At 43.8% G+C, this 25,085-nt stretch overlaps 1 protein-coding gene across 2 annotated transcripts in view; it reads left to right on the top strand.

Annotated features, from left to right (window-relative positions):
- LPIN3 (lipin 3) overlaps nt 1-25,085 on the top strand; it is a 33,283-nt gene that overhangs the window by 6,585 nt on the left and 1,613 nt on the right. Inside the window, exons 2-19 of one of the 2 annotated variants that reach the window (XM_088480573.1) lie at nt 436-630; nt 1,448-1,543; nt 3,685-3,908; nt 12,338-12,445; nt 12,645-12,747; nt 12,846-13,002; nt 13,260-13,344; nt 13,518-13,657; nt 13,850-13,943; nt 14,174-14,243; nt 14,322-14,414; nt 14,927-14,982; nt 15,098-15,194; nt 18,729-18,877; nt 21,959-22,045; nt 22,453-22,605; nt 22,808-22,919; nt 23,888-23,991. In XM_088480573.1, the coding sequence (XP_088336699.1) occupies nt 439-630; nt 1,448-1,543; nt 3,685-3,908; nt 12,338-12,445; nt 12,645-12,747; nt 12,846-13,002; nt 13,260-13,344; nt 13,518-13,657; nt 13,850-13,943; nt 14,174-14,243; nt 14,322-14,414; nt 14,927-14,982; nt 15,098-15,194; nt 18,729-18,877; nt 21,959-22,045; nt 22,453-22,605; nt 22,808-22,919; nt 23,888-23,991 (2,120 nt within the window). In that variant the 5' untranslated portion in view covers nt 436-438. The remainder of the gene's footprint in view (nt 1-435; nt 631-1,447; nt 1,544-3,684; nt 3,909-12,337; nt 12,446-12,644; nt 12,748-12,845; nt 13,003-13,259; nt 13,345-13,517; nt 13,658-13,849; nt 13,944-14,173; nt 14,244-14,321; nt 14,415-14,926; nt 14,983-15,097; nt 15,195-18,728; nt 18,878-21,958; nt 22,046-22,452; nt 22,606-22,807; nt 22,920-23,887; nt 23,992-25,085) is intronic. The other variant, XM_088480574.1, reaches the window with a different exon arrangement.

The raw sequence follows: 25,085 nt of genomic DNA, 5'->3' as shown, positions 1-25,085 counted from the left end.
CCACCGGCGGATTTGCACTGTCCACAGGCAGTGAAAGTAGGCGTCTCAGGACTCGCAGTGTCCAGCGCACGCTAGTGCACAAGGGGAAAGCTGAAATAGCATTTGTATATTACCGCCGCTGCTTTCAAAACATTTTAAAAAACTGATTGTCTTGAGACAGAATAATAATTTTCCACATAACACATACTCAAACTTCAAAGAGCTTCAACTAATTTTTAGCTGGTCTTATTACGATCAATTGAGACATACACATATGATCTGATTTAATTCACATTTTTTATTTTTTAGGCTGCTGTTTTTATATGTTTTTCTACGTCATAGCTAAACTTGATCTTCAACTTTATTTAATCATATTTTTCTGGGTAAATATTGCCTTTGTTTGGAGGCTGGTAGTAACCACCTTGACATTTCCCATTCTCCCTTCTCCCTAATCAGAAGATGAATTACGTGGGGCAGCTAGCCGGTTCTGTACTTGGCCGAGTACGTGAGCTATATAATGGTGTCAATCCAGCAACTTTGTCTGGTTCCATTGACGTAATAGTGATCAGACAGCCTGATGGTTCATTTCGATCTTCTCCCTTCCATGTGCGATTTGGGAAACTGGGCATACTACACTCAGCTGAGATGGCGGTGAGTCTGTAGATCATTAACATGTGGAACCAGAATGTACCTGTTATTTTGTGCAGTGTGACTCCCAGATATGTGAGATCTCAAGAACAGATCCTCCAAATTATGTCAAATGCTATATCAACTTTGGCCAGTGCCAAAAGAACTTGTATATCTGAGAGTATTAGTTGCTCCCAAAGTTTTATTAAAATGGACTACATACCTACCTCACAGCTCTGTTTTTAAGATTTTTTTGGATTGCACTGTTTTGTATGGCTGGGCTGTTCCTTAGTCTTAAGGTTGTCTCCTGCCTTTTATCCTTACCAGTGGTACATACTCTCAGACCAGATCATGGAAGCAAATAGAGTAGTAGAAAAATAACTGCACAGACAGTCAGCTGTGGTAACCAATTATACCAGCCGGTCCATCCCATACAAAAATCCTAATGATCTCCTTCAGGAAGTAATGGTCAATTAGGTTAATTGACAGGACTTTTTTTCAGTACATATGATTGGTCACCTTTAATCAACTATAATCCAAGCCTATAGTAGTAAGCATGTCTCATTTCTTTTAATAGCTCTCTTCATAGTTGAGGACAAGAGAGGCAAGTAGTTAATATAGCTGACAGAATATTGCAACCTCTGCCTTCAGGTCCAACAATACTTATTGAACCGATTGGCAGCTACAGAATTGCTAGTATTGTCGCACATTTTAAGTGAAACATGATGAACATGAAACTTAGCTCTGGTAAATGCACCATATATTTGTCATGCATTCCAGTGCAGCTTACGGAAGGTACATGCACTTCAGCTTTTGGATGTATCTAAACCTTTCCTTTCAGGTGGATATAGAAGTGAACGGAGAACCTGTGGATCTACAGATGAGACTTGGAGAAAATGGAGAAGCTTTCTTCATCCAAGATGTGGAGGAGAATGAGGTAAGTGAAAGATGGGTGGGAGCCTTGAAATTCCCTCATAATAATAGAGAAATAAGTAAGAGATAGGTGTCTAATTGGGTAAGCAAGGCTTCACCCACAATTTTCGTACTCAGAAATGTTCTTGATTTTGAGAGAAAGGCCACATTGCCGACGTTGAGAAAGGCGTAGCTCGATTTTATATAAAATGGGGCATATATATTGAACATCTAGATACTGCTACCCGATTATATATCCAGAAGTTGTTTGAATCAACAAATTGGTTTCTTCTTTGTCGTATTGCATCTGAAGCCTAGGTCTCCTATGACACATCATTACCTATATATGATGTTTTGTCCTGTCTTCCCCTCTCCATGTCCTCCCTTCTTCTCCCCATTTTAGGTATCTTTCTGTTGTTGTTTTTGTTTGTTTCTTTTGTTGTTCTTTGTAGTGACTATTTATGTGTTTTATTATGTATAAGTTATGTAATATCTGATGTCACTCAAATTTTGATTTGTTACAATATCTCAAATTTTGATGTGTTACAACAGCATTTTGTTACCAATCAGCTGTTTGCTTTCTGATATTTTTGTGAATGTCACTTGGTAGCAACAATGGGCCTGATTCAGACCCACTCGCGAGCGGCTGTCCGCTCGCAAGTGGGTCGATGTTCTGCACTGAGCATGCGCACGACGGAGGGAGCTCTGTCGTGTGCATGCGCCAGACGCGACGAGCGAAGGACTTTCCTTCGCTCGTTGTGTCTGATCAAAGGGGGCGTGCTGTTGATGTTGATTGACAGCACGCCCCCTTTGGTGGGCGTGCCGGGGGCATGCCTCCCTGACGGGGGCGGTCCTAAGGGAACGCCTACCGTCAGAAGCCGGCCCACTGACATCACTAGTGATATCAGTGGGAGTGATTTTGGCTCTGATAGAGCCAAAATCACTTCGGGCCTTGCGGTTGAAAACCTCAACCGCAGGCTCCGGCTCGCAGTTTCGATGGTCGCGATGGTCAAGACCATCGCGGCCATCAAACTGCACACTCGTATAGGCTGTGGGTGGTGACCCACAGCTATACGAGCGTCCAGGAGGACGCTCCATAGTTATGGAGGACGGCCCTCATTCAGAGCGTGCGCTTTGCTCATAGCGTCCGGCTCTGAATGAGGGCCAATGTTTTTATGTACTTTATCTACTGTTGTAAACTTTTGATTTTATTGTGAAAACTCAATAAATCGTGTTTCAGCAAAAAGAGATAGGTGTCTATGGAAAATGCACCCAATTCTTATAATAATATTTAGTAAAGTTTTCATTTTTTGAAAACATCAGGAATATGTTTGTCTATATTGTTTACTGTAGTGGGAACACTTTCCAGAGTCTTGTGATCCCTTTATGAGTCAAACTATTCATATCATTCCTTATAACTGCAGGTCGGACAACTTAGTCACGTTAATCAGTTATCAATAAACCATGTCTATGGGCCGAATTCAATTCAGTGCGATGATGAAAAGCCGCGGGAAAGACCTCCCGAAGCTATTCAATACACTGCGCCGTTTGAGTGGCTAAAGGATTTCTTCTCGCAATCCCCTGGGGATGCGAGGAGAAATCCGACAAAATTCCCGGGCGGCGCACCTTAGTCAGAGAATGCGGGTTACCGCGCCTTAACACCCAGGTTAAGTCGCGAGAACCGGTTTTCTTTGGGCTTGATTTAATTGAACGCGAATTAAATAGCGCCGGGAGGAAGCTCCCGGAGCTATTCAATTCTGTGCGCTGTTAGATCGGAGAATGCCAGTTCTTCCGTCCCTCGCGCCTTAAACAGGGTGTTTAGTAGCGAGAACAGGCATTCTCTGACTAAACTATCCAGCGTGATGCTGTTTCCGCTGCGCTAAGGGCAGAAAACAGCATCGCGCCTGTACTTTTGACGATTTCTGCAGCGCGCAGAATTGAATAGCTCCGGGAGCTCCCTTCTGACACTATTTAATTCGTGTTCAATTGAATCGAGCCCTCTGACTTAACCAATTCCCGACCAGGCAAACAGCGCATTGTATTGAATGGCTGCTGGAGCTCCCTTCCGCGGCTGTTCATCATCGCACTGAATTGAATTCGGCCCAATGTGTTTTTACACCTAAATAAGTCAATAAATGAATATTTCCCTTTGTCTTTACTTTAAAGGTGTCTCATCAATCCATCTCTTCCCCTCACCATCCTCAAAACAACTTACTACTTCATGCCAGTGATGCTTTACCTGAGGAGGCTCCCCCTGCTCCACATTCCCCTCTCTCTCCCTTAGACACTCCCACCAGGCGGCAACGCTGGGGGAAAAGGGTAACAAAGAATAGAGGGGATGAGACACCTGGAGGATCTGACAAAAAGGCAAACAAAACATTGCCTACATGGTAAGTGATACAGGTATATGTTTTGTGACTTGTGACATGGTAATAAATACATCTGTGACCATTGGTTGACTGCTATTTGAGATCCAGTGTTAGAAGCCTGTTAGGATAATCGCCTGTATTTTTTATATGATCAGGTTGCACAGCAACTGTCTTATTGAGGTACTATTGAGGTATGCTACCTGCATTTATGGTAGATTTTATTGAAGGCGTCAATCTCTCTTCTATCCAAGCAGAACATGTCATGTTAAAAATTTATCTTTATCTAGAACATTTTAGGAGCATTTAAATGCGTTTGGAGGTGCTGAATGCTGAATCTATAATACTGAATCTATACTACCTCTCGCCCAACTGTTATGCAAAGTAAATGAATTGAACCAGTGTTGTTTAGGAGACATAAAATAAAATCTATCTTGTAGAAACTAAACTTAATTTCTTTGAAGGAAAAAAATGTTTTGTTATATGAATAATAAGTGAATTCAAATAGTGTGATTTCTTCTAATGGGGCCTGATTCATGGTTGTACGATATTCCGATGTTTATGGAATTGAGTGATTGTTATTAGACAATCTAAGTCTAAGTCGCAATGCGCATGCATCAAGGACCATTACTGTAGTCACTCGCAGCGACTATTTATTCGCAGTGTGATTGACAGGCAGGGAGCACTTGGGGTAGGTAACGGGGAGTGTTTCAACTGTTTTGGGGGCATCTCACCCTGCGAATACGATCCCGTATGTAAGGAATATGGCTCTGACGTCTCACTTCCCAGGGCCATTCTGTGCGACCATAGATTCACTCAGGACTGCGACAATCCAATGATCTGTGACCAATGCTGTGTATTTCTTGGCAGATAATGCAACATTTTGCGCAGATGCTTGGATTTGTAAAGCCGCAGGTGGGCGTCTCAATACATCTGCCGGCGGCTGAGACTTTTGCATATTTTCACATAGCAGCTGCGTATAAATTCGCAGCTGCGGCAGCAACAGTTAAGTTTTTGCCTTACAATGCAAAAAATGCACGTTTTACAATATTATTCTGATTGTCATTGATTTGTAATGTTCCACAGTGTTGTGCAGCATTGGGGAGTGGTGACAGAATTGGGATATACTGTATAAGGTAAACAAAATAAATGCAGTCATGAATATGGAGGACTGGGGAGGGGGCTGTTAATGAGAGGACCTGCCCTCTGGTGAGAGAAGAGCACATCTGACACAAGAGAAGAGCAGCTCATAATTGGGAAGCGGCATCGAAGATGTCTTGTGGGTTACAATGTGTTATCAGAGACAACGCAAGACCATATTTGCCGACTTTTCATTTCTGCTCTTCTGAAGATTCCCAGAGAGGAGATGCAGATGATCACTCTGAGAGCTTAATGTCTTATAGAATTGTATCATATTGGCCCCGCCGCCTCCCCATACAAACCTGTGATTCTCAGTATTATCTCTCCATCCTGCCCACTTCATTAGAAAGTGAGTAGGATGTGGGAGATCCACTCACTCTTCCGGAGGACTACCCGAAAAATCATGAGTCTCCTGGATTTTCCGTGAGAGTAGGTACGTATGCGCAAGGCACAGGTCAGAGGCAGATCTAGGAGGGAGTGAGGGAGAGTAATTTGAAATTAGGTTGGAGATGTCTGAAGGGATGGTGTCAGGGCCGGATTATAGGGAGGGCGACAGGGGTGGTCGTCCCGGACACTGTCCCCAGCCCCATCCCCAAGAAGAACTTATTTTTTTCTTTTCTTTTAATGGAGCCGCGGCCTGCGATTAAGCCCCGCCCCTCCCGACATTTTGCTCAGCCCCTTCTGCTGCTGCTTCCTCTGAAGTTTCAACAGAAAGCAGTAATGTATATATGTATCTGTCCAAGTTTATGTGTGTATATATGTATATATATATGTATGTATGTATATATATATATATATGTATATATATATATATATATATATATATATATATATATATACAATATCAATGTATCCGGCACTCAAAAGCTGCTGTATGCCTCATATTCTGCTCAGGTGCCTTCCAGCACGGGTGGCTAAACCCTACCATAGCACAGACAGAAGGCGGCACTCCGAGACTTTTCAATAGTGCAAAAAAGATGTCAGTTTAATATATCGACATTTCGGGGACTGCTACCCCTTCATCAGGACAGACACATATCATACATATCAGGTATCAAAATTAGATAAAATGCAAAGACTATAATGCTTTGGCACTCTAACAAGATACATAGTGCTATGCTGCAATCAGAAGCATAACAATGCTTAAAAACAGTCCACAGGGAACAAAGGTAAATGAGAGAATAAACATTATAGCAACAATTATACTGGATTTGACTATATACAACAATAGATACCTGATTGTTCATTTGAGTGAAACTAGATTTGACTATATAAAACAATGGATACATGATTGTTCATTTAGCCCTTTCGGGGTCAGTGTATCTAGTTTGTATATCCACTGACACTCAGTCTGCAGCAGACGCAAAGATCTGTCGCCTACCCTAATTAAAGGGGGTACATGATCAATTATTCTATATTTGAGGGAGGCCAGACTATGCTTGGCTTCAACAAAATGTTTGGCGACAGGCTGTTCTGCATGTCCTTTCTCAAGTGCCAACCGTATGGCACTCCTGTGTAGTGCCATGCGTTCTTTAAACATTCTATCGGTTTTCCCGATGTAACATTTACTACACTGGCATATGATCATGTATACCATACGTGGTACACGTCACAAAATGCCTAATGAAGATCTTTTTGCCAGTTTGAGGATGATGAAAACTGTCCTCACTGATCATGTGCCTACAGGTCATACAGTTGACGCATTTAAAACAACATTTGTTTAAGTGGTCTGATGCAATGTTTAAGGTTGACATGACTACGTAGGGTTATGTAGGATTTAACCAACAGGTCTTTAAGGTTTTTACCACGTGTGTGACAATGTAAAATAGATTGTTGGCCCAATGCCGGTAATTCTATATCTGTAGATATTATGGGCCAAAAATGTCGGACCTGTTGTTTAATCACTGCACTGCCTGTGTTAAATCTAGTAACCCATGGGATACGTCCCTGTTTTCTGGTTTTGCTGCTAGTTTCCAGTAAAGTCGCCCGTGGTTGTGAAAGGGCTTTAATTTTTTGTTTTTGAAGAGTCTGATAATTATAACCCCGTTTCTCAAATTTAGAGATCATGAGATCAATCTGTGTGCTGGCTACTGTGGCATTACTATTCTGCAGCAACGGAAAAATTGAGAACAGGGGAGACTTTTCTTCAAACTGGGTGGATGGAAACTATTGCTATGCAAGATGTTGTTCCGATCAGTGGGTTTTGAATAAACCATGGTACTAAGTGCAGAGCCATTTTTAGATATTAGTACATCTAAGTAATGTATAGAATCCTGGCTAATCTCAAATGTAAATTTGACTGGATGTGTAGAATTGTTATGCCCGTCCAACAAGGTAATTAAATCGTCACGTGGACCTGACCAAACAATCAAAAGATCGTCTATATAACGAACAAATACATTAATATATTTTGAAATATTAATGTCAGAGAAAAATAAATCATTCTCTACACTGAACATGTAACTGTTGGCCAGGGAGGAGGCCACCACTGAGCCCATGGCACACCCAGTTAGCTGGAGGTAATATTCTCCATTGAAATAGAGGTAATTCTTCTTCAAGGTTAATTCCAATAAAGAAATAAACAAATTGATGTCAGGTCCTGAATACCCTGGGTTATTCGTAGGAGACGATCTGCTGCTAACACTGCCTGCTGGGGAATGCAGGTATATAGATTCTTTACGTCTATAGTACACAAAAATGTCTCTGGGGATAATGTTGTTAAGGCATTTAAGAGAGAGAGGTCGTGTCCTTAAGATAAGTTTTTTCTTTTTGAACACAGGACTGCAAGAAGTGATCTAAGTATATGGCAACCGGCTGGTATAACGAACCCCGGGCAGATATAATAAGCCTGCCCGGGGGGTTAACCAATGACTTGTGCACCTTAGGCACAGTGTACAAGAGGGAAGTTATAGGAAAATCCGTACTAAGAGCCATCTTGATTGTAGAGGATATTAATCCTTCATCCACAGCATGTTCCAGCAAGGTATCCAACTCCTTCTTAAATATGATGGTAGGATCACCTTGCAATTTAAGATATATCGCCGGATCAGATAATTGATGGTCTATCTCTGTGATGTAATCACTTTTATTAAGGATGGTAATCGAGCCCCCTTTGTCCGATGGACGAATTACAATGTCTTCGTAGCTGGTTAAGTCTTTAAGCGCTCGTCTTTCTTCACTTGAAAGATTCGGGGATCTAATTTTAGCCCCTTTGATCTCTGACTGTACTGAATCTTTGACCAATCTGGAAAAGGTTTTTATAGAGTGACTGGCTGATGGAGGATCAAATTTGGAGCTAGCCTGAATGGCTAGTAATTTCTCTGGAATTACCAAAGGATGCTGGATATTGCTGGGGTTCTTTTGAAAGAATTCTTTCAGTCTCAATGATCTATTGAGCTTGAAGCTTCTATCTGCCACTGAAATGGATTGAAGTAAGTTGTAGGAATATAAGACAGCCCACGGTTAAGAACTTTCAATTCATCAGTGGAAAGCTGTCTACTGGAGAGATTGAATACTATGTTCGCTGGAATGCTGGTCGTCTGTTGTTGGCTCTGCCTCTGCCTTTTATTCTGCCCCAATCTGCGTGTAAAGCATCTCTTTGGCCTGGTGTCAGCGCCCTTGTAGCAACTCCTAAAGGGAAACTCCTTGATGTAGAAGGAGTGGCCGCAGTTTCTTGATCACTTACTGAGTGATTTTAGTCTGCTGAAGAGTCTGTTTGCAGGGCAAATTTATAGGAACGTCTCAGTTTAGTCCAGGGTCTTTCGCTACTTCTGGTCCCTGTTAGCCAGCTATATACAAATTGCTTATTGTAGTCCATTTGGACCTTAGATAATTTTTCTTTTTGAAGCGTATTAGATCCTTGGTATACTGATCCAACTGTGTGTTCAGCTTCTATAACCAGTTCATTGCTACATCTGCTTCCAGTAATGGTTTACTAATAGATTCCAGTTTTTTAATGGCTTCTCGGGTGGAATTCAGTTTTTTGGTGTCTTCTTCTATAACAAGTAAAATTAAGTCGAAACTGCACTTGTTTAGAATCGCCACCCATTTTCTACAAAAACTGGTGTCATGGCGTCCGATACTGGAGACGTCTTTGATTCTAAAACCACGAGGAATCATCTTGCTTCTGTAATAATCAGAAAGAGTGATGCCGTGCAGGGCCGCCATCAGGGGGGGACTGTCGGGACTGGAGTCCCGGGCCCGTCCACTGGTAGAAAGGGGAGGGGGCCCGCCGGGGCCCGTCCACTACATAGGCTAAACTAAGGGGTGGTCTGGGAGTGCACCGAACCACCCATTAGCCAGCTGGCCAAAAATGTATTCTACTAACCCTCCGGTCTGCTCCGCTCCGCGGCCGCCTGTCTGCTCGGTAACTACGAGGAGGACTAGCTGTTACAAGGAGAATCTCTAGAGCTCCATCTCCCCTGCCTCTAGTCACGGCATTTCAATGCGTGCAAGGCGTAATGACGTCATTCCGTGCATGCTCAATTGTGTGCCTGCGGCTGCATGTGTAGAGGAGACTGAGAAGAGCCGAGGAGGAGGAACAAAAGGCAAAGCACAGGAGCAAGGGGACGCTGCAGAGTGTGTAGCCTGCACCCAGCTTGTGCTGGGAGAAAGATCCACTGTGACAGCTGACCCTGAACCCTGACGGAGAGAAGATGGGACACTGCCTAACTGAGCTATCAGGTAAGTGTGTATGCATGTATGTATATATATATATATATATATATATAGGTGTGTGTGTGTTATATATGTATATATATATAGGTGTGTGTGTGTTATATATGTATATATATATAGGTGTTTGTATGTGTATACATATATATATATATAGGTGTGTGTATGTGTGTGTGTGTATATATATATATATATATATATAATATACAGGTGTGTGTATGTGTATTTTATATATATATATATATATATATATATATAGTCACAAGTCTGCATACTTTAAAGATCATGGAATAGTCCCAAAGTCCAAATAGGCAGTCAGCACTCCTTGGTAGCATGCAAAATTTTTTATTTCTAAATCATTGATAAACATATGCATTCCATCTACCATCAGTCCAAAGAACAACAAGTGCAATAGTGCAAAAATTGAATATCAAATAAATCGCAAAGTACTTACCAGTTGATCATCATAAATAGAGAGGATCTGTGGCAGAGGACGCAGCCCATCGCTGCCGATTAACATTGGCTAAAACTGACTGACAGCCTGACCAATATTTGTAATCTAATATACACGTTCAGAAGTTTGAATGGCGGGGCAAGGAGGGGGGGGGTGTTGGGGGGCGGGTGTTGGGGGCAGGAGGGGCCCTTCTTACTTTGATAGACCCGGGCCCCACAGTTTCTGATGGCAGCCCTGATGCCGTGATATAAATAATCGGTTTCCCTCTTTCTTAATTTGAGCAGTTCTCTAAAATGATCTTCATTCAAATCTTCCTCTTGGTCAGTCAGGGTTTGTGTTAAAAGGATGTTAGAGGCCTGTTGTTCCGTAAAGCTTAATACCTCTCCTTGTTGTAATTTGACACAATTAAACGCTTCCTGTAGTTCTTCCATGATTGCTCACTGTGAATGTTTATGCAGAGCCAAGAAAGTCTTGGATCTCTCCCTGACTTGATAAACTGCTGCTCCACGTCAAATCAACACTCAATATTGAAAAACGCCAAAAAAGATTATTCTAAAAAAGAAGAAAAAGTGACTCTGTTGTAGACAGAGTACTAATAAAGCACCTGAGAGAACTGATATCTGTGAATGTTAAAATGTTACAATAAAGAGCATAGAGGCCTGCACTCCTTGCCTATTAATAGTGCCTGCGCCCGGTGCCTTCCGTTTACCAGGTAAATGGAAGGCACCGGGCGCAAGCACTATTAATAGGCAAGGAGTGCAGGCCTCTATGCTCTTTATATATATATAAAATACCACACGGATTGGCACTCTGCTGAATGGATGCAACAACTCCGGTGCCTTCAGGATCAATCCTTTTCAGAGTCCCTAGTATCAGACCCCGCCACTTGCCTGTTAGGAGGATGTGCTGGCGTGCCGGGTGAGCTCGGCATCCCCATTCATCATCCACAGCAGGTGCCGCTGTTCTGACTCACCGGCGCTGCTCACCACTCTCCACTTCACTGCAGCCATGTCACAGTTTCTGTGGCATCACACGGGGGTTCTTTCCCGCCGGCTCTACTTGCTGGGCGCACCATGTTGTTTCCAATCAGGTGACTAACTCACAGCCATTGGAATCCCAATCTGCCGTCACCTGACTCCACTACCCAATCCCTGCAGAATTCTCTGTTACTCAGTGCAGATTCCCATCTCGCTGCACCACTGGATCCAGTTGCTATCTGGATCCATCCTGGTGTATCCTGTACAGTGCTATTCCAGTAATCCTATATGGTCCCATTCCGGTGAATCCTATCCGGTTCCATACCGGAGTATGCTGTCTGGTCCCATTCCGGTTAATCCAGTCCCATTTCGGTGAATCCTGTCCGGTTCCATTCCGGTGAACTCTGCCTGGTTCCACTCCGGTGAATCCTATCTGGTCCTGGCAGAGTCATCCCTATCCAGAGTGTTCCCCATTGTGCCAGTCACCTACCAGTATAGGGAAACCCAAGCGGGACCGCGACCTGCACGTCGGGCACAGCTAAGCCCAAATCCTCTTGCGGGGGTCACTGGTGAAAACCACCGGCGTTTAGATTCTGCATCTCTGACTTGGGTCTCAGCCAACGTCCCAGATACTGGTCTATCTACATCTAATCAGTACTCATTCCGTGAGTTGGAATTGTATCAGACCTCCCAGTTTAGTAGTTTTAGTGAAGATAAAAAATAAATCAGCCATTGGGAGAGAGAAAAGGAGAGTGCTAGTGAACGGAGTGTTGTGACAATAGAAACTGTGACATTATTAGTGGGAATGTTATAGTTATTATGAGGGCAGGTAGATCAAAGGATAGAAAATAAGCCCCATCATTATGAATTGCTGAGATATGTAGTGATACATACTGAATGTTAATGTCTGCCCACTGCCACCAGTGGTAAGTAGACCCCCCAGACACACGTCTAGGTTCTGGAGAAACCTGAAAGTGAAGAGCAGGTGTACACCCTGAGGTGTGTTGGGCAGTGCTCTACATGTTCATATTGTGGCTAAGTGCAAGCAAGTATTTGTTGTGCTCTTACCTAAAATTTCATACTATACAGTTCTTATAAGGTTGCACTTATTTGCATGTATATTAATAAAAGCAGCTGTTATTTTAGCCTCCTTACTGTGTATTGGGCCAGTCTGACCAGCTGTCTCTGCTCTCTCTCACCCAATCTAGTGACTCCTTATATTTCTCCTTCTCCGAGGCTCCTGATGATTGCTCCCCATCACAGTGTAAGGATTATCTCATTTACACAGAGGAGGAGTCCTTGCAGTCATCTACAAGGTAACACATGTGTGCAGGACGTATATACACATGTTTATGTGTGAGATCAAAGATATGGCGGAATGGACTCACATTATGCTGACACTATAGAGTGAAGCCTGTCATTTTGTCAGTGACTGTAAATAAGTGTAATGTTGTGTGTGACGTACAAAATGCTAGCATAAAATAGTCCAACTTACACTATCCCCGTTTCATCTAGTCGATCACCCTCCCCTAAAAGTGACTCTGAACTGGAATTGAGAGTCCCTAGCTCACCTTGCTCTGAGAACTGCATGGAGTGGGACTGGGGAAAACTCCCACAGGTAAGGAAACAATCTTCTCCCGATAGCTGTTCCGCACTCTCCACGATAGTATCAAAACACTGCACTGTCAGTGCCAATGACTTCTATTTCTCTGACAGGTTTCTCGACTGGATTTGGGTCCCCAAGTATCTCAGTCTGCTCCATCCAGTCCAACCAGGGAGCTTCAGTCATGTTCCACCGACTCACCAGATCCCGGGCAGCTTCATACAATAGTGGACACCACTGAGGACACCACTGAGGTCCAGGTCCATAAAGGTGAGCACTGGAGTACAGGGCAAGAAAACCACAGTCCAGTCTTTTCTGCACATATTTTAACCAGGTTTTTCTATATTGTTTTTTTTATTCTTTTTATTCTTATCTCATTACTCTTGCAGTATATATTGGTGTATTTTCAACTCTTCTCCTTTCTCTGACATCCTGTTGTCCTGCTACTCTCCAGCTCTTTCGTGCAGTATTTGTCTTGTCTAAATCTTGATGGACACAGGACTTAAATCCCATTCCATATCTTATAGATGCACACAGTGAATGTACAGCATTGAATCCTGATGATGCTTTGTCGCCTGACTCACAAGAAGTTTCTCTCTACTTTCCTAACAGGTCAGTGCTGGGAATTCTTTGATACTTACTATTTTTTATAGCAACAACATAAATGTCCAGAAAGTACTATGGGATACAGCTAAATGTAATGGTCTACAATAATTGCTTAGATATAAAAACTGTAAGAGGTTTTAAGTCCTTTAGAATTACAGTAAGAAGATCTTCCTTTGCAGTGATCCTCATCCGCCACCCCCACCTACTCACTACAAGGAGGATTCAGAGCAAGTGTCTGAGGACAACATGGAACCATATATGTCTTGTGTGGACATGTCACTTTGTGGAGGCCTCACAGACACCTGGAACATTCCTGAGGGTAGGTTGACAAATACAAGATGCCATAGAATCTGTCAGGTGACTAATAAGGTTGATCAAAGCATAGACTTTTTTTTTTTTAATTTTGATATGCTTTACCTTATTCTTTTCGCCTTGTGTAGGCCATGATTGCTTACCTCTGCACAACTGTGTATCTTCTCCTACAATGTAACTGTCCTCCCTTCCTACACAGAAAGGTTCCTGAAGTACAAGATCTCATACTCTGATTTCTGCCAAAATCCTTCGCTCATAGAGAATCCAAGGCTGGTGCTGCGGATACACAACAAGTGGGACCCTTTTTCTTATCTATATTTATACACTTTTCTCGTCATGTCACCTTTTGTGTGTCTCCTCTGTAGCACCTGTGTCTCTGTCAGCGTCTTCTCCGGTGTCACACATGTCTAGCTTAATGCTTATCCCACCACTGTTTTTGCTTTTTATTCCACCATTAATAGTTTCTCCATACTAATTACTGCTTTCTCCATCTTGTCTTCTCTACTTCCTCTTCTGTGCACAGGTTCTATAACTGGACAACTGCTGCCCCTATCGTGCTGTCCATGCAAGCATTCAACCAGGAGCTGCCTCAGGTAATATAGGTTTCATCTGGCTAATATCAGATTCACAGTTTATTTCCTTTATTATACTATCTTATATCTTAACTTTAGAGTGTGATTGAACAGCTTATTCAACAAAAGATGCCCCCTCGGAGTCGAGGATGGTGGTTTTCTTGGCGCAGGAGGAGTTTGCCCAACCAAGCGGTGAGAAAGCTAAGGACTTGGCCTCTGCATTGCAAAATATATCTAATTTATGATGATATATGCAATACCCTTACAGTCTTCCCTTCTTTTATTCCTCTTCTCCAATCCCAGCACACGGCTACTTCTTTTTCAAGCCTCTATTCTTCACTTGACCAGCTTCATGTACCCACTAGCCTGTCTGACTCTCCCCTACTCCTTGGTTGTCTTCTCCCCTGGACATTACAGTACCTCTATCTTTGGCCTTTGCATCCTTCTGTTCTATTAGTCATGTTATAGGTCTTTATCTGCTACCTCCTAGTACTCTGACTTCCCATCCCTTATCCTTAATCCGTAATGCTAATTTACTCTGTTCTTTATGACTGCAACCTTATCCTTTTGTTTATTATTTTCTTTATAATCCTAATTTCTCCTTAGTTTTCACATATTCTCTCTACTTCACGCTGCCCGCCCCATTACTTTTCCCCAGCTCACTCATACCACACGTTTTCTCCATCACTCCTCTCCTTGCACAGTCTGTACCAAATGCTATGGAATATGTGGACATGATGGAAGATTCAAGTCCAAGCAGGTGAGTGTGTCTTATTATCACCGGATTCTTCATCTCTGTGTCCAATCTTCTTTCCCTCTCAGCCTTTAGCTCACTCACTCACTCACACACACCCATGTCTCCTCTTTATTCTCAGGTTAACAGAGAAGATAGAAAACAGCAAAACACCTTCAGAAATTCCAGTACAGCCTTCCCCATATTTGAAATCCCTACGATTGACATCTGAGCAGATAGTAAGGGAAATCTGTATTACCGCCTATGTAACACATTGCTATCGAGTCTGCTGTGACACTTTCTGAAATTTGAATGTTTTTCAACTTCGAATGCTTATAAAAACTGTTACACTTCACGCAATGCAATGATTCATATATCAAATGAAAGGAAATTTAATGCTGAATTCAACACAATAAACAGAGGTCATAATTTGCATTACAAGGGAAGTTATGCCGTGAAATCAACACTTAGGGTGAAAATCCCTGTGTACTTATGATGTTACTGTCCTGTTCAAGACCGCAGCACAGCGATGTGTCATTGAGCCAATCAATGTTTGGAGCTCTTCCTTCTTTTTATGTGGTGCCATGAGACAATTATAGCCTTAATTAATTGTGTTGTATTGGATGGACGCCTCAGATGTACCAGTTTTTTTCAAACAGAACCACAAATGTTCTATGAGGTTCAGGTCTGGGCTGTTTCCTGGCCATCCCAGCACCTGTATGTCATTCTCCACTGTTTGTATATCCGTGCAGTGTGGCAGGGAGCTGAATCCTGCTGGAAAAAAAATGGGGCATTATCTGGAAAAAGATCCCTGATAGAAGGTAAAAGTTTTGGTTGTAGGATGGTGTCAATGTACTTTCTGCTGTTCAGTGTGCCATCTATGACATAGATACAGCACCTGCTGTCATACATGCCCAGATCATAACAATTGTAGGATTCTTTGTTGTGGCTTGAATAAAATCTGGATGTACCTCTTCCCCGATGCAACGTCTCACACATTTTCTCCCATCACTACCAAATATCGATATCTTAGTTTTGTCACTCCATATCACTTGTTTCCACTGACCTTCTGTCCATGAAATGTGTTCTTTTGCCCACTGAATTAGTTTCTGCTGCTGCTTTTTATTCAGCAATGTCTTTTTTCGGGGAATCCTACCTTTTAGGCCAGCCTCCGTTAGTCTTCTCCGTTCCGTTCTTGCACTGACAAAAACACCAGTTGCACTCAGTTCACTGCTAATGGCCGCAGATAACATCCATCTGTCCCTGACGCAAATTCGTTTTATTCTCCTATCCAGGGCCGGCCCTAGCCCAAATTTTTTGGTAAGCAAGTATATTTTTTGGTGCCCCCCTATGCAGTGCCCCTTTTACAGTGCCACTGGTAGTGGTCCCCCCTGTGCAGTGCCTCTTGTGCCCCCAGTAGTATTCCCCTTATATAGTGCCCCCAGTAGTAGTCCCCCTATGCAGTGCCCCCAGTAGTGGTACCCGCTATGCAGTGCCCCTTTTACAGTGCCCCCGGTAGTGGTCCCCCCTGTGCAGTGCCCCTTGTGCCCCCAGTAGTATTCCCCTTATATAGTGCCCCAGTAATACTCCCCCCCTATGCAGTGCCCCCAGTAGTGGTACCCCCTATGCAGTGCCCCTTTTACAGTGCCCCCGGTAGTGGTCCCCCCTGTGCAGTGCCCCTTGTGCCCCCAGTAGTATTCCCCTTATATAGTGCCCCAGTAGTACTCCCCCCCTATGCAGTGCCCCCAGTAGTGGTACCCACTATGCAGTGCCCTTTATATAGTGGCCCCAGTAGTGGTCTCCCCCCTTGTAGTGCCCCTAGTAGTAATCCCCCCCTTGTAGTGCCCCCAGTAGTATTCCTCCCCCCTTGTAGTGCTCCCAGTAGTAATCTCCCCTTGTAGTGCCCCCATTAGTAGTCCCCCCCTTGTAGTGCCCTCAGTAGTAATCCCCCCCTTGTAGTGCCCCCAGTAGTAATCCCCCCCTTGTAGTGCCCCCAGTAGTAATCCCCCCTTGTAGTGCCCCCAGTAGTAATCCCCCCCCTTGTAGTGCCCCAGTAGTATTCCTCCCCTGTAGTGCCCCCAGTAGTATTACCCCCCTAGTAATCCCCCCTTGTAGTGCCCCCCAGTAGGTATTTCCCCCTGTAGTGTCCCCAGTAGTATTCCCCCCCTAGTAATCCCTCCTTGTAGCGCCCCCCAGTAGTATTACCCCCTGTAGTGTCATAAGTAGTATTCCCCCCCTAGTAATCCCCCCTTGTAGCGCCCCCCAGTAGTATTACCCCCTGTAGTGTCATAAGTAGTATTCCCCCCCTAGTAATCCCCCTTGTAGCGCCCCCCATTATTATTACCCCCTGTAGTGTCATAAGTAGTATTCCCCCCCCTAGTAATCCCCCCTTGTAGTGCCCCCGCAGTAGAGACGTAATGAAAATTAAAAATAACACACTTACCTGAAACCCGCTCCTGGTCCTAGTCCCGCCGCCGATACCAGCTCCTCCGTCCGCCGCTTTGCATTATGGGAGTGACGTCACGTCATGACGTCACTCCCATTACCCACTGCGGGAGCCGGAAGATGTCTGGCTCCGGCAGTGGGAGCAGCAGCCGATGAGAGTCTGTCTGACTCTCATCAGCTGCTAAAGCAAACACACAGCTGCCGGCGCCGGCGGCTGTGTGGTTGTGCTGTGTAGCGCTGACCGAACTCCGTCCGGACTGCGCTACACACGCGGTGCAGCTGTGTCACAGAGACACAGTCTGCACCGCGGCCCGCATGGTACGGAGCTGAGGCGCCCTTCACTATGTGGCTGCGTAGCTGCGTACCATGCGTAACAGGAGAACCGGCCCTGCTCCTATCATCAACAGCTGTTATGCACTTTTTCCGGCCTTTTCCTTCTTTGTTTTGTATAGATTGTGTTCCCTGATAGCGTAAACAAAACTTTCGTACTCCTGATGTTGTCACATTCCCACCAATTTCTCTCGCAATTGCTGCATACGAAAGACCATTTTCACTTAACACCATAATCCTGGATCACGTCCTGTGCTGCGGTCTTGAAAAATAAAGGATACCCAACAAAATACTGATAGGACAGTAACATCATAAGTGCACAGGGATTTTCACCCTAAGTGTTGTTTTCACGGCATAACTTCCCTTGTAATGCAAATATTTGACCTCTGTTTATTGTGTTGAATTCAGCATTAAATTTCCTTTCATTTGATATATGAATCATTGCACTGCGTGAAGTGAAACAGTTTTTATAAGCATTGGAAGTTGATAAACGTTCAAATTTCAAAATGTGTCCGCAATTTTGGCCACCAGTGTATATTGATATGCAGTTTTTCACTTATGAATTGCATCCATTGGAGCTTGTCATACATCTCCCAGTCTGTTCATAAATGATTAATAATCAAGCCACATCCTCAGCAGGGTGAAAATAATCTGACACTCAGCACGTCAAGGTAGCTTGCCAAGCTGCCCTCCAGAAACATAGCTTCAATCGAGAATTAAATACAACTGACTTACATTTGCTCTTAAAATCCTAACATCTATATTAGTACCCATAAATAAAGAATGATAATGTATTGCAGGATGGGGGCTATCTCCACTGTAGGCATTCTTTGGTTCTTAAATTGAACCACAACGCTGATCTTGACCAACCAGTTATAGCTGGAAATCTTTCCTCCATTTTGTTCTAGTGATAGCTGGAAATCTGCAAGTTGTTTTCTACTACCCTAGGTAACATTGCTGCCTGTTGTACTGCATTCTAATCTGTCCTTTCCCAACAGAGAAGTTTAAACTTAGACAACGGAGCTAATGAGGTTGTGTTCAGCGTCTGCACTAAATTTCAAGGCACGTGTCGGACTCGAGCACAGATATACCTATGGAATAGCACAGATCGTGTCATTGTGAGTGACATTGATGGAACAGTGACCAGGTCAGAGACAAGAGACCCATACATATTATTGATATTAATGGAACTTAAACCAAGCAGTTATATGCTTTTATTAGCACGACACTGATCTAGACAAGAATCTTATTGAATCATCGTTATTATTTGCTTACTTTCCTTTTCTCACCTGATGTTGGATATATAATCATAAGCATTGTTCACCTGATAGCCACATGTATGTTACAGTGTCTCTCGTATGAAAGTTATTATAAATTAAACATAAAGCTGCCCTGCATTCCTAACACACTATATGGATTTCTGACCAGTTATTCATATCAGAACACAAGATGTTCGTGAATATGTATATATTCAGTATAATTAGTTTTTGAGAGAACTGCTGTCAGAAATAGGAGAATCCTTGGTTTACATGTGAAAACTCGACATATTTTAATTTAAAACTACATTTTTCTTTTTACTATCACGCCTGTTACCATTATGCGGACTACCTGGAAAAAGCATGTTTTGGGTCAGACCTAACCACATTAAAGTGGTATCCAGTCAGGTGGTCAATAGTAACCATGTTAAAAGAAAACATAATCAAACTGTCGACAGGCACCATGTAACATCCTCTGAATGTTGACAGTTTCAAAATGTCGACATCTGAACTGTCTCCATGTGAAATGTTGCAGGCAGGATGCAGGCAGTTAGGGATAGGCACCACTGGGAGGGTTACAGTTAGGCTGCAGTGAGATGTTAGGGTTAGGCTGCGGGGGGGATGTTAGGATTAGGATTCTTGGGGGAGGGTTAGGCACTAGTAGAAAAGTTTAGGGATTAGGGTGGTCATTCAGACCCGCTCGTGAGCGGCAGTACGCTCGCAAGCGGATCGATGTCCCCCTCTGCGCATGCGCACGACGGAGGGAGCTCCGTCGTGCGCATGCGCGAGACCCGGAGAGCTACGGGCTCTCCATCGCTCCGGGTCTCGCACCAAAGGGGGCGTGCTGTCGATGTTGATTGACAGCACGCCCCCTTTGGTGGGCGTGCCGGGGGCGTGGCTGCCAGACGGAGGCGTTCCCATGGGAATGCCTACCGTCTCAAGCCGGCCCCACTGACATCACTAGTGATGTCAGTGGGAGTGATTTTGGCTCTGATAGAGCCAAAATCACTCCAGGGCTTGCGGCACCGAGACCCTACCACAGGGTCTCCGTCGCAAGCCCGATGGTCGCGATGGTCTTGACCCTCGCGACCATCATCATGGACGCTCACATAAGCTGTGGGTGGTAACCCACAGCTATGCGAGCGTCCATGAGGACGCTCCTCAAACAGGTAGGAGGGCCCTGATTCAGAGCGAGCGCTCTGGTCAGAGCGTTCAGCTCTGAATCAGGCCCTAAGGCAGAAGTTCCCAAACACGGTCCTCAAGGCACTCCCAACAGTTCAGGTTTTAGAGATATCCATTTTTGAGCACAGGTGATTAAATCAAATTGACGAGGTAATACTTGTGGTCAAGCATGGATATCCTTAAAACTTGGACTGTTAGAGTGCCTTGAGGACTGAGTTTGGGACTAGGGGAACAATACTCCCCGGAACGCCGCTGCATAGACGTCGCCGCCGTAAATTCACCACATGTGACCGTTGGGACCCTGAAGAAGACGCTGGAGCAGCTGCAGCCGCCAAGAGAAAGTAATACACCACTAGACCACCAGGGACGGTTTGTCGACTGTTCAACCACATTGTCATGTGGACTTGATGACTGTCGACATAATAACTGTCGACAATTCAAGCCATACCCAAAGTCATATCCAGTCAGATTGTCGTCAGTAACCATGTCAACACCACAATGCCAGTAAAGTGAATATATTCCATGAGCAGGAAGAACCCATAATTTAGATTACATAATAAATACTGTACGTGGTCTTGAGCAAACAGCAGCTATAAGCAGTCGAGTCCATGAGGCTGCTCAGGGTCACAGGGTTTAGATTGCTTAACATTGGGGCTCCCCTGTCATTAATGTATTATGTTAATCCTTAGGTATAAGCAGTGGCTAAATCAGAGTGGGCATATGTTACTAGAAAGCGTTTGACTGGCGTGTCAGTAAATAAAAAAGTGTGTGTTATTAGGCCTCACAACAGCTGTCTGTCTGTCCTACTCTGCTATACCTAATGCAGAAGGTGGGTGGCATGTCACCACTATAATCTGCCCCTGTTGCGATCAGTAATCCCTGGTTATAATGCTGGCAGAGGTCTTTCATCCTATGGAGCTTATAACAACCATATTATTTATTTGCACTGTTGACTTGAACATGTTGATATAAAAAAAAATTACCTTATTTACATCATGATACATCCACTATGTTCCTCATATTTCCACATAGCCTCATGTTTCACCTCGCTGTCCTTTCCATCTTTTCTTGTACTCACACCTGCTTATAGTCAGTGCCCTCCCTTCTATAGCCTATGTAGCATCTATTAGATTCGGGTGTCCCAGGAAAAGACAAGTGTCTCTAAGCCTGACTCTGTCAGTAAATTAATTCATCAGCTGCTGATTGCAAAAGTCATTTATAAACCTGCTATAATGATACATTTATACACATATAAGATGATGATATACTGTATTTTCAAAATCTAATACCACTTTTCAGTTAGTCCTCAGTGTCCTGGGACAGTGGAGCATTGATTAGCTTGCTACCTCACACTGCTAAGGTCCTTGTTTCAATTCCCACCAAGGCCATATCTGTATGGGGTTTGTATGTTCCCATGTTTGTGTGAGTTTCCTCTGGGTGCTCTGGTTTCCTCCTGCTATCCAAAAACATACTGGTAATTTACCTGGTTTCTGGCCAAAAAAGGAATTTGGATTGTAGCCTCCACTGGAGCAGGGACTGATGTAAATGACTAAATATGATCTGTAAAGTACTGCAGAATGTGTATACTATATAAATAATTATTAATAAATAAATAATACAGTTTTGGGTTGTTAGGTATGGTAATAGATATCGCTGCATTGGTGTGACATTAGTTAAGGAACTTGGAGTGAGGTGTACCTCCCAAATTTTGCTCAGGGGCCTAGTTGTTGTACCCCTGGCATGACTTTGAGTTTTATCCTCTCAGCCATCATTCATCTTTCCCTCCTCAGATCCGACGCCCTTGGTCACATTTTACCACAACTTGGAAAAGACTGGACTCAGCCAGGAATTGTGCAGCTCTATAACGCCATCTACATGTCAGTATCATATCCATACAACAGTCACTACCTCCTGCTCATGTAGCTGGCCTGAACCCTTTGCTTTCTCCATATCCTTTATCGCAGTGTTTCCCAACCTCTGTCCCCAAGGCACACTAACAATATAGGTTTTAAGGATAGCCATACTTGAGCACAGGTTATTTTGATTGAACCATCTGTGCTCATGCATGGATATCCTTAAAACCTGGACTGTTAGTGTGCCTTGAGGACTGAGATTGGGCTCTATCAGCTTGTCTTAATCCATGCGAATGTCTTAATTTCTTTTATGTCTATGCTATCTGTTTTCTAGATCTCTAGTATTATGCCTGGATTTAACAAGTAAATTCTAAAACTATCGTTATGTCTCCTCTTTTCTAATGATTCTCTATATTACTTTGTCTCCACAGGAATGATTACAAGTTCTTGTACTGCTCTGCACGCTCTGTGGGTCTGGCTGAAATTACTAAGACTTACCTCAAAGGGGTGCGTGAAGGTGGCTACACTCTTCCTCCAGGACCTCTCCTCCTATCTCCAAGCAGTCTCTTTGCAGCCCTTCACAGGTGAGTAACACAAGTGTGACTGCAGTGTATCCTGCCTCTCTAGACCATTTTCTTCATCCCATGATGCTTCTGTGCTTCAATTCAACACTAGCACAGGGTAATATACTACAACAGCTATCATAATTACTACATCAGCTGTAGTTATCATTTTGCACCAGATTCAGCACACCTTCAATTACTAATCAGTAAATCTTTCTTTCAGGGAGGTTATAGAGAAGACCCCAGAACACTTTAAGATTGCTTGTCTCTCCGACATCTGCCAGCTCTTCACAGACCCCCATCCTTTTCATGCTGCCTTTGGTAACAGACCCAATGTAAGGGGATACATCGATGCATTGAGAATATAATATACAATGACTTTGTTTGATCAATTGCAGATGACCTCAGATGTTGTTGAACCACAGTTCCTTTAGCATGGCCTGCCAGGCATTTCATATTCTGAGTTATTGGTCACCGATAGCTTGGTAGGCAGAGTTGACATACACTACTAAACATATGGAATGAAAATAATGAATATATATATATAAGCACAGTGTGTGTGTGTTCATGCATGTGTGTTGGGGACCATCATCAAACCAATAACAAAAACAAACTTTATTGACATCATCAATGTAAGAGATAGGTGTGACACCATTTACGCAGCAGGTAAGGGGTGGGGGAGAGGTGCTTTGGGCCGGCGTTCACTTGGATATGATAAGCTACATAGCAGTCTGTGCACAGGACACACAGTGACATTGGAGTGAGTGGTGGGTGAAGGCACTGCTGTCATCAGTCTGTATAGCGCTGCTGGTTCTGTGGACCACTCCCGTGATATGGCCTATATGCAAAGCAATACAACTAGAACACCTCAAATAAAAAAAATTTTGAAGAAGCGATGTCATCGTGGGCGAAGCCGTGTGCAACAGCTAGTATATACATCATCATATACTATATTGATGGGCTTATGAATGATTTTAAGACAATAGAAGAAAATAAGTAACTTTTTCCTTAAGGCCTACTGAAACTTGTACTGCCATCTATCTGTGTGTAATAGTGAAAGATGAACAGGGCAGGAAAAATAAGTTCAGGATGGAGAGCTGGGACTCAATTAGACAGGGGGTGCTGAAATACTATATGATGAGAGAACAGGGTTTGGACTGTGTAAATGTACGTGTGAGAACATATTCTGAAAAATAAGTAATGTTCTCTCCTGTTTCCCTCTTGCCATTTCCTTGTTTGTCTCCAATCACCACACCCTCCTACCCGCTCTTTTGTACTTGTGCCAATTACCCACTCATCGCAGGATGTCCTAGCCTACAGGGAAGTAGGGGTTCCAGAGTCACGGATCTTCACTGTGAACCCAAGAGGAGAACTGACGCAGGACCTGAACTCAAGCTTTAAATCCTCGTGAGTTTATGTTATAACAATATGAAGGGAGGAGGAGGCTGTATAATGCCACAGCCATAAGTTATCCTTTTTTATTCCCATCTATTTCTTATGTGTGTCTTTCCCTCTCTTTTTTCATCTGTGCATAGTCCAAAGCAAGAAACTATTATGTGGTTCATCTATATGTATGTACTGTGTATATATGCTGCATCCACAATAGTTATCTAACATCAGGAAATAATATACAGGACCAGTTAACACAATAACCCCTTTACACACTACGCAATTTATTGCATGAGATATTGTTCCAGCACAGATCGGAATGATATTTCAGGCGGTTCGCATAGTGCATCGGTAGCCAACGCTGCTACTGGAGAGCTACTGGAGAGCTGTTGTCCAGGTCTCCTCATAGAATCACAAGTGTAATAATTATCTCCACCTGTGGATCTTTTCAAATGTGTTAGTGAGTAATGAATACACCTGTGCACCATCTAGGTGGTCTGGAAAACATGAACTGTTGGTAGCTCTTGAGGACCGAGGTTGGCTACCCCTGGCATAGTGTGTACGCCCAATCGCACGTGCCTGCGGGTCGTACATCGCATCGTCCCTTCTGCTGTTCAGCACAGCAGATGGGACAATACCATGAACGATGCCATGCTGCTAAATGCAGCATGGAACTACACATCGCACCGTCGCCCACTGCATCTTGCAGTGTGTACGTATATCGCAATGTATCGTGCCGTCGCTGGGTACACACACCGGGTTGGGTACGTGATCCCGGCACATACAATGCCAGCGGTCATAATCCCGGCAGCGGAATCCCGACGGTGGTAATACCGACACGTGCAGGTAAGTTATCTAACCCTAACCCACCTTTCCCGCAGCCTAATCCTCCCTTCCCGCAGCCTAACCCTAACCCACCTTTCCCGCAGCCTAACCCTAACCCTCCCCACCCACAGCCTAACCCTACCATCCCACAGCCTAACTCTAACCCTTCCCTCCCACAGCCTAACCCACCTGTCCAGCAGCCTAACCCTCCCCTCCCACAGCCTAACCCTCTCCTCCCGCAGCCTAAACCTCCCCTCCCGCAGCCTAACTCTAGCCCTCCCCTCCCA

This window comes from Taudactylus pleione, unplaced genomic scaffold (assembly GCF_031769625.1).
Source record: "Taudactylus pleione unplaced genomic scaffold, aTauple2 ptg000256l, whole genome shotgun sequence".
NCBI lineage: Eukaryota > Metazoa > Chordata > Amphibia > Anura > Myobatrachidae > Taudactylus > Taudactylus pleione.
This window is presented reverse-complemented; position numbering and strand designations above follow the sequence as displayed.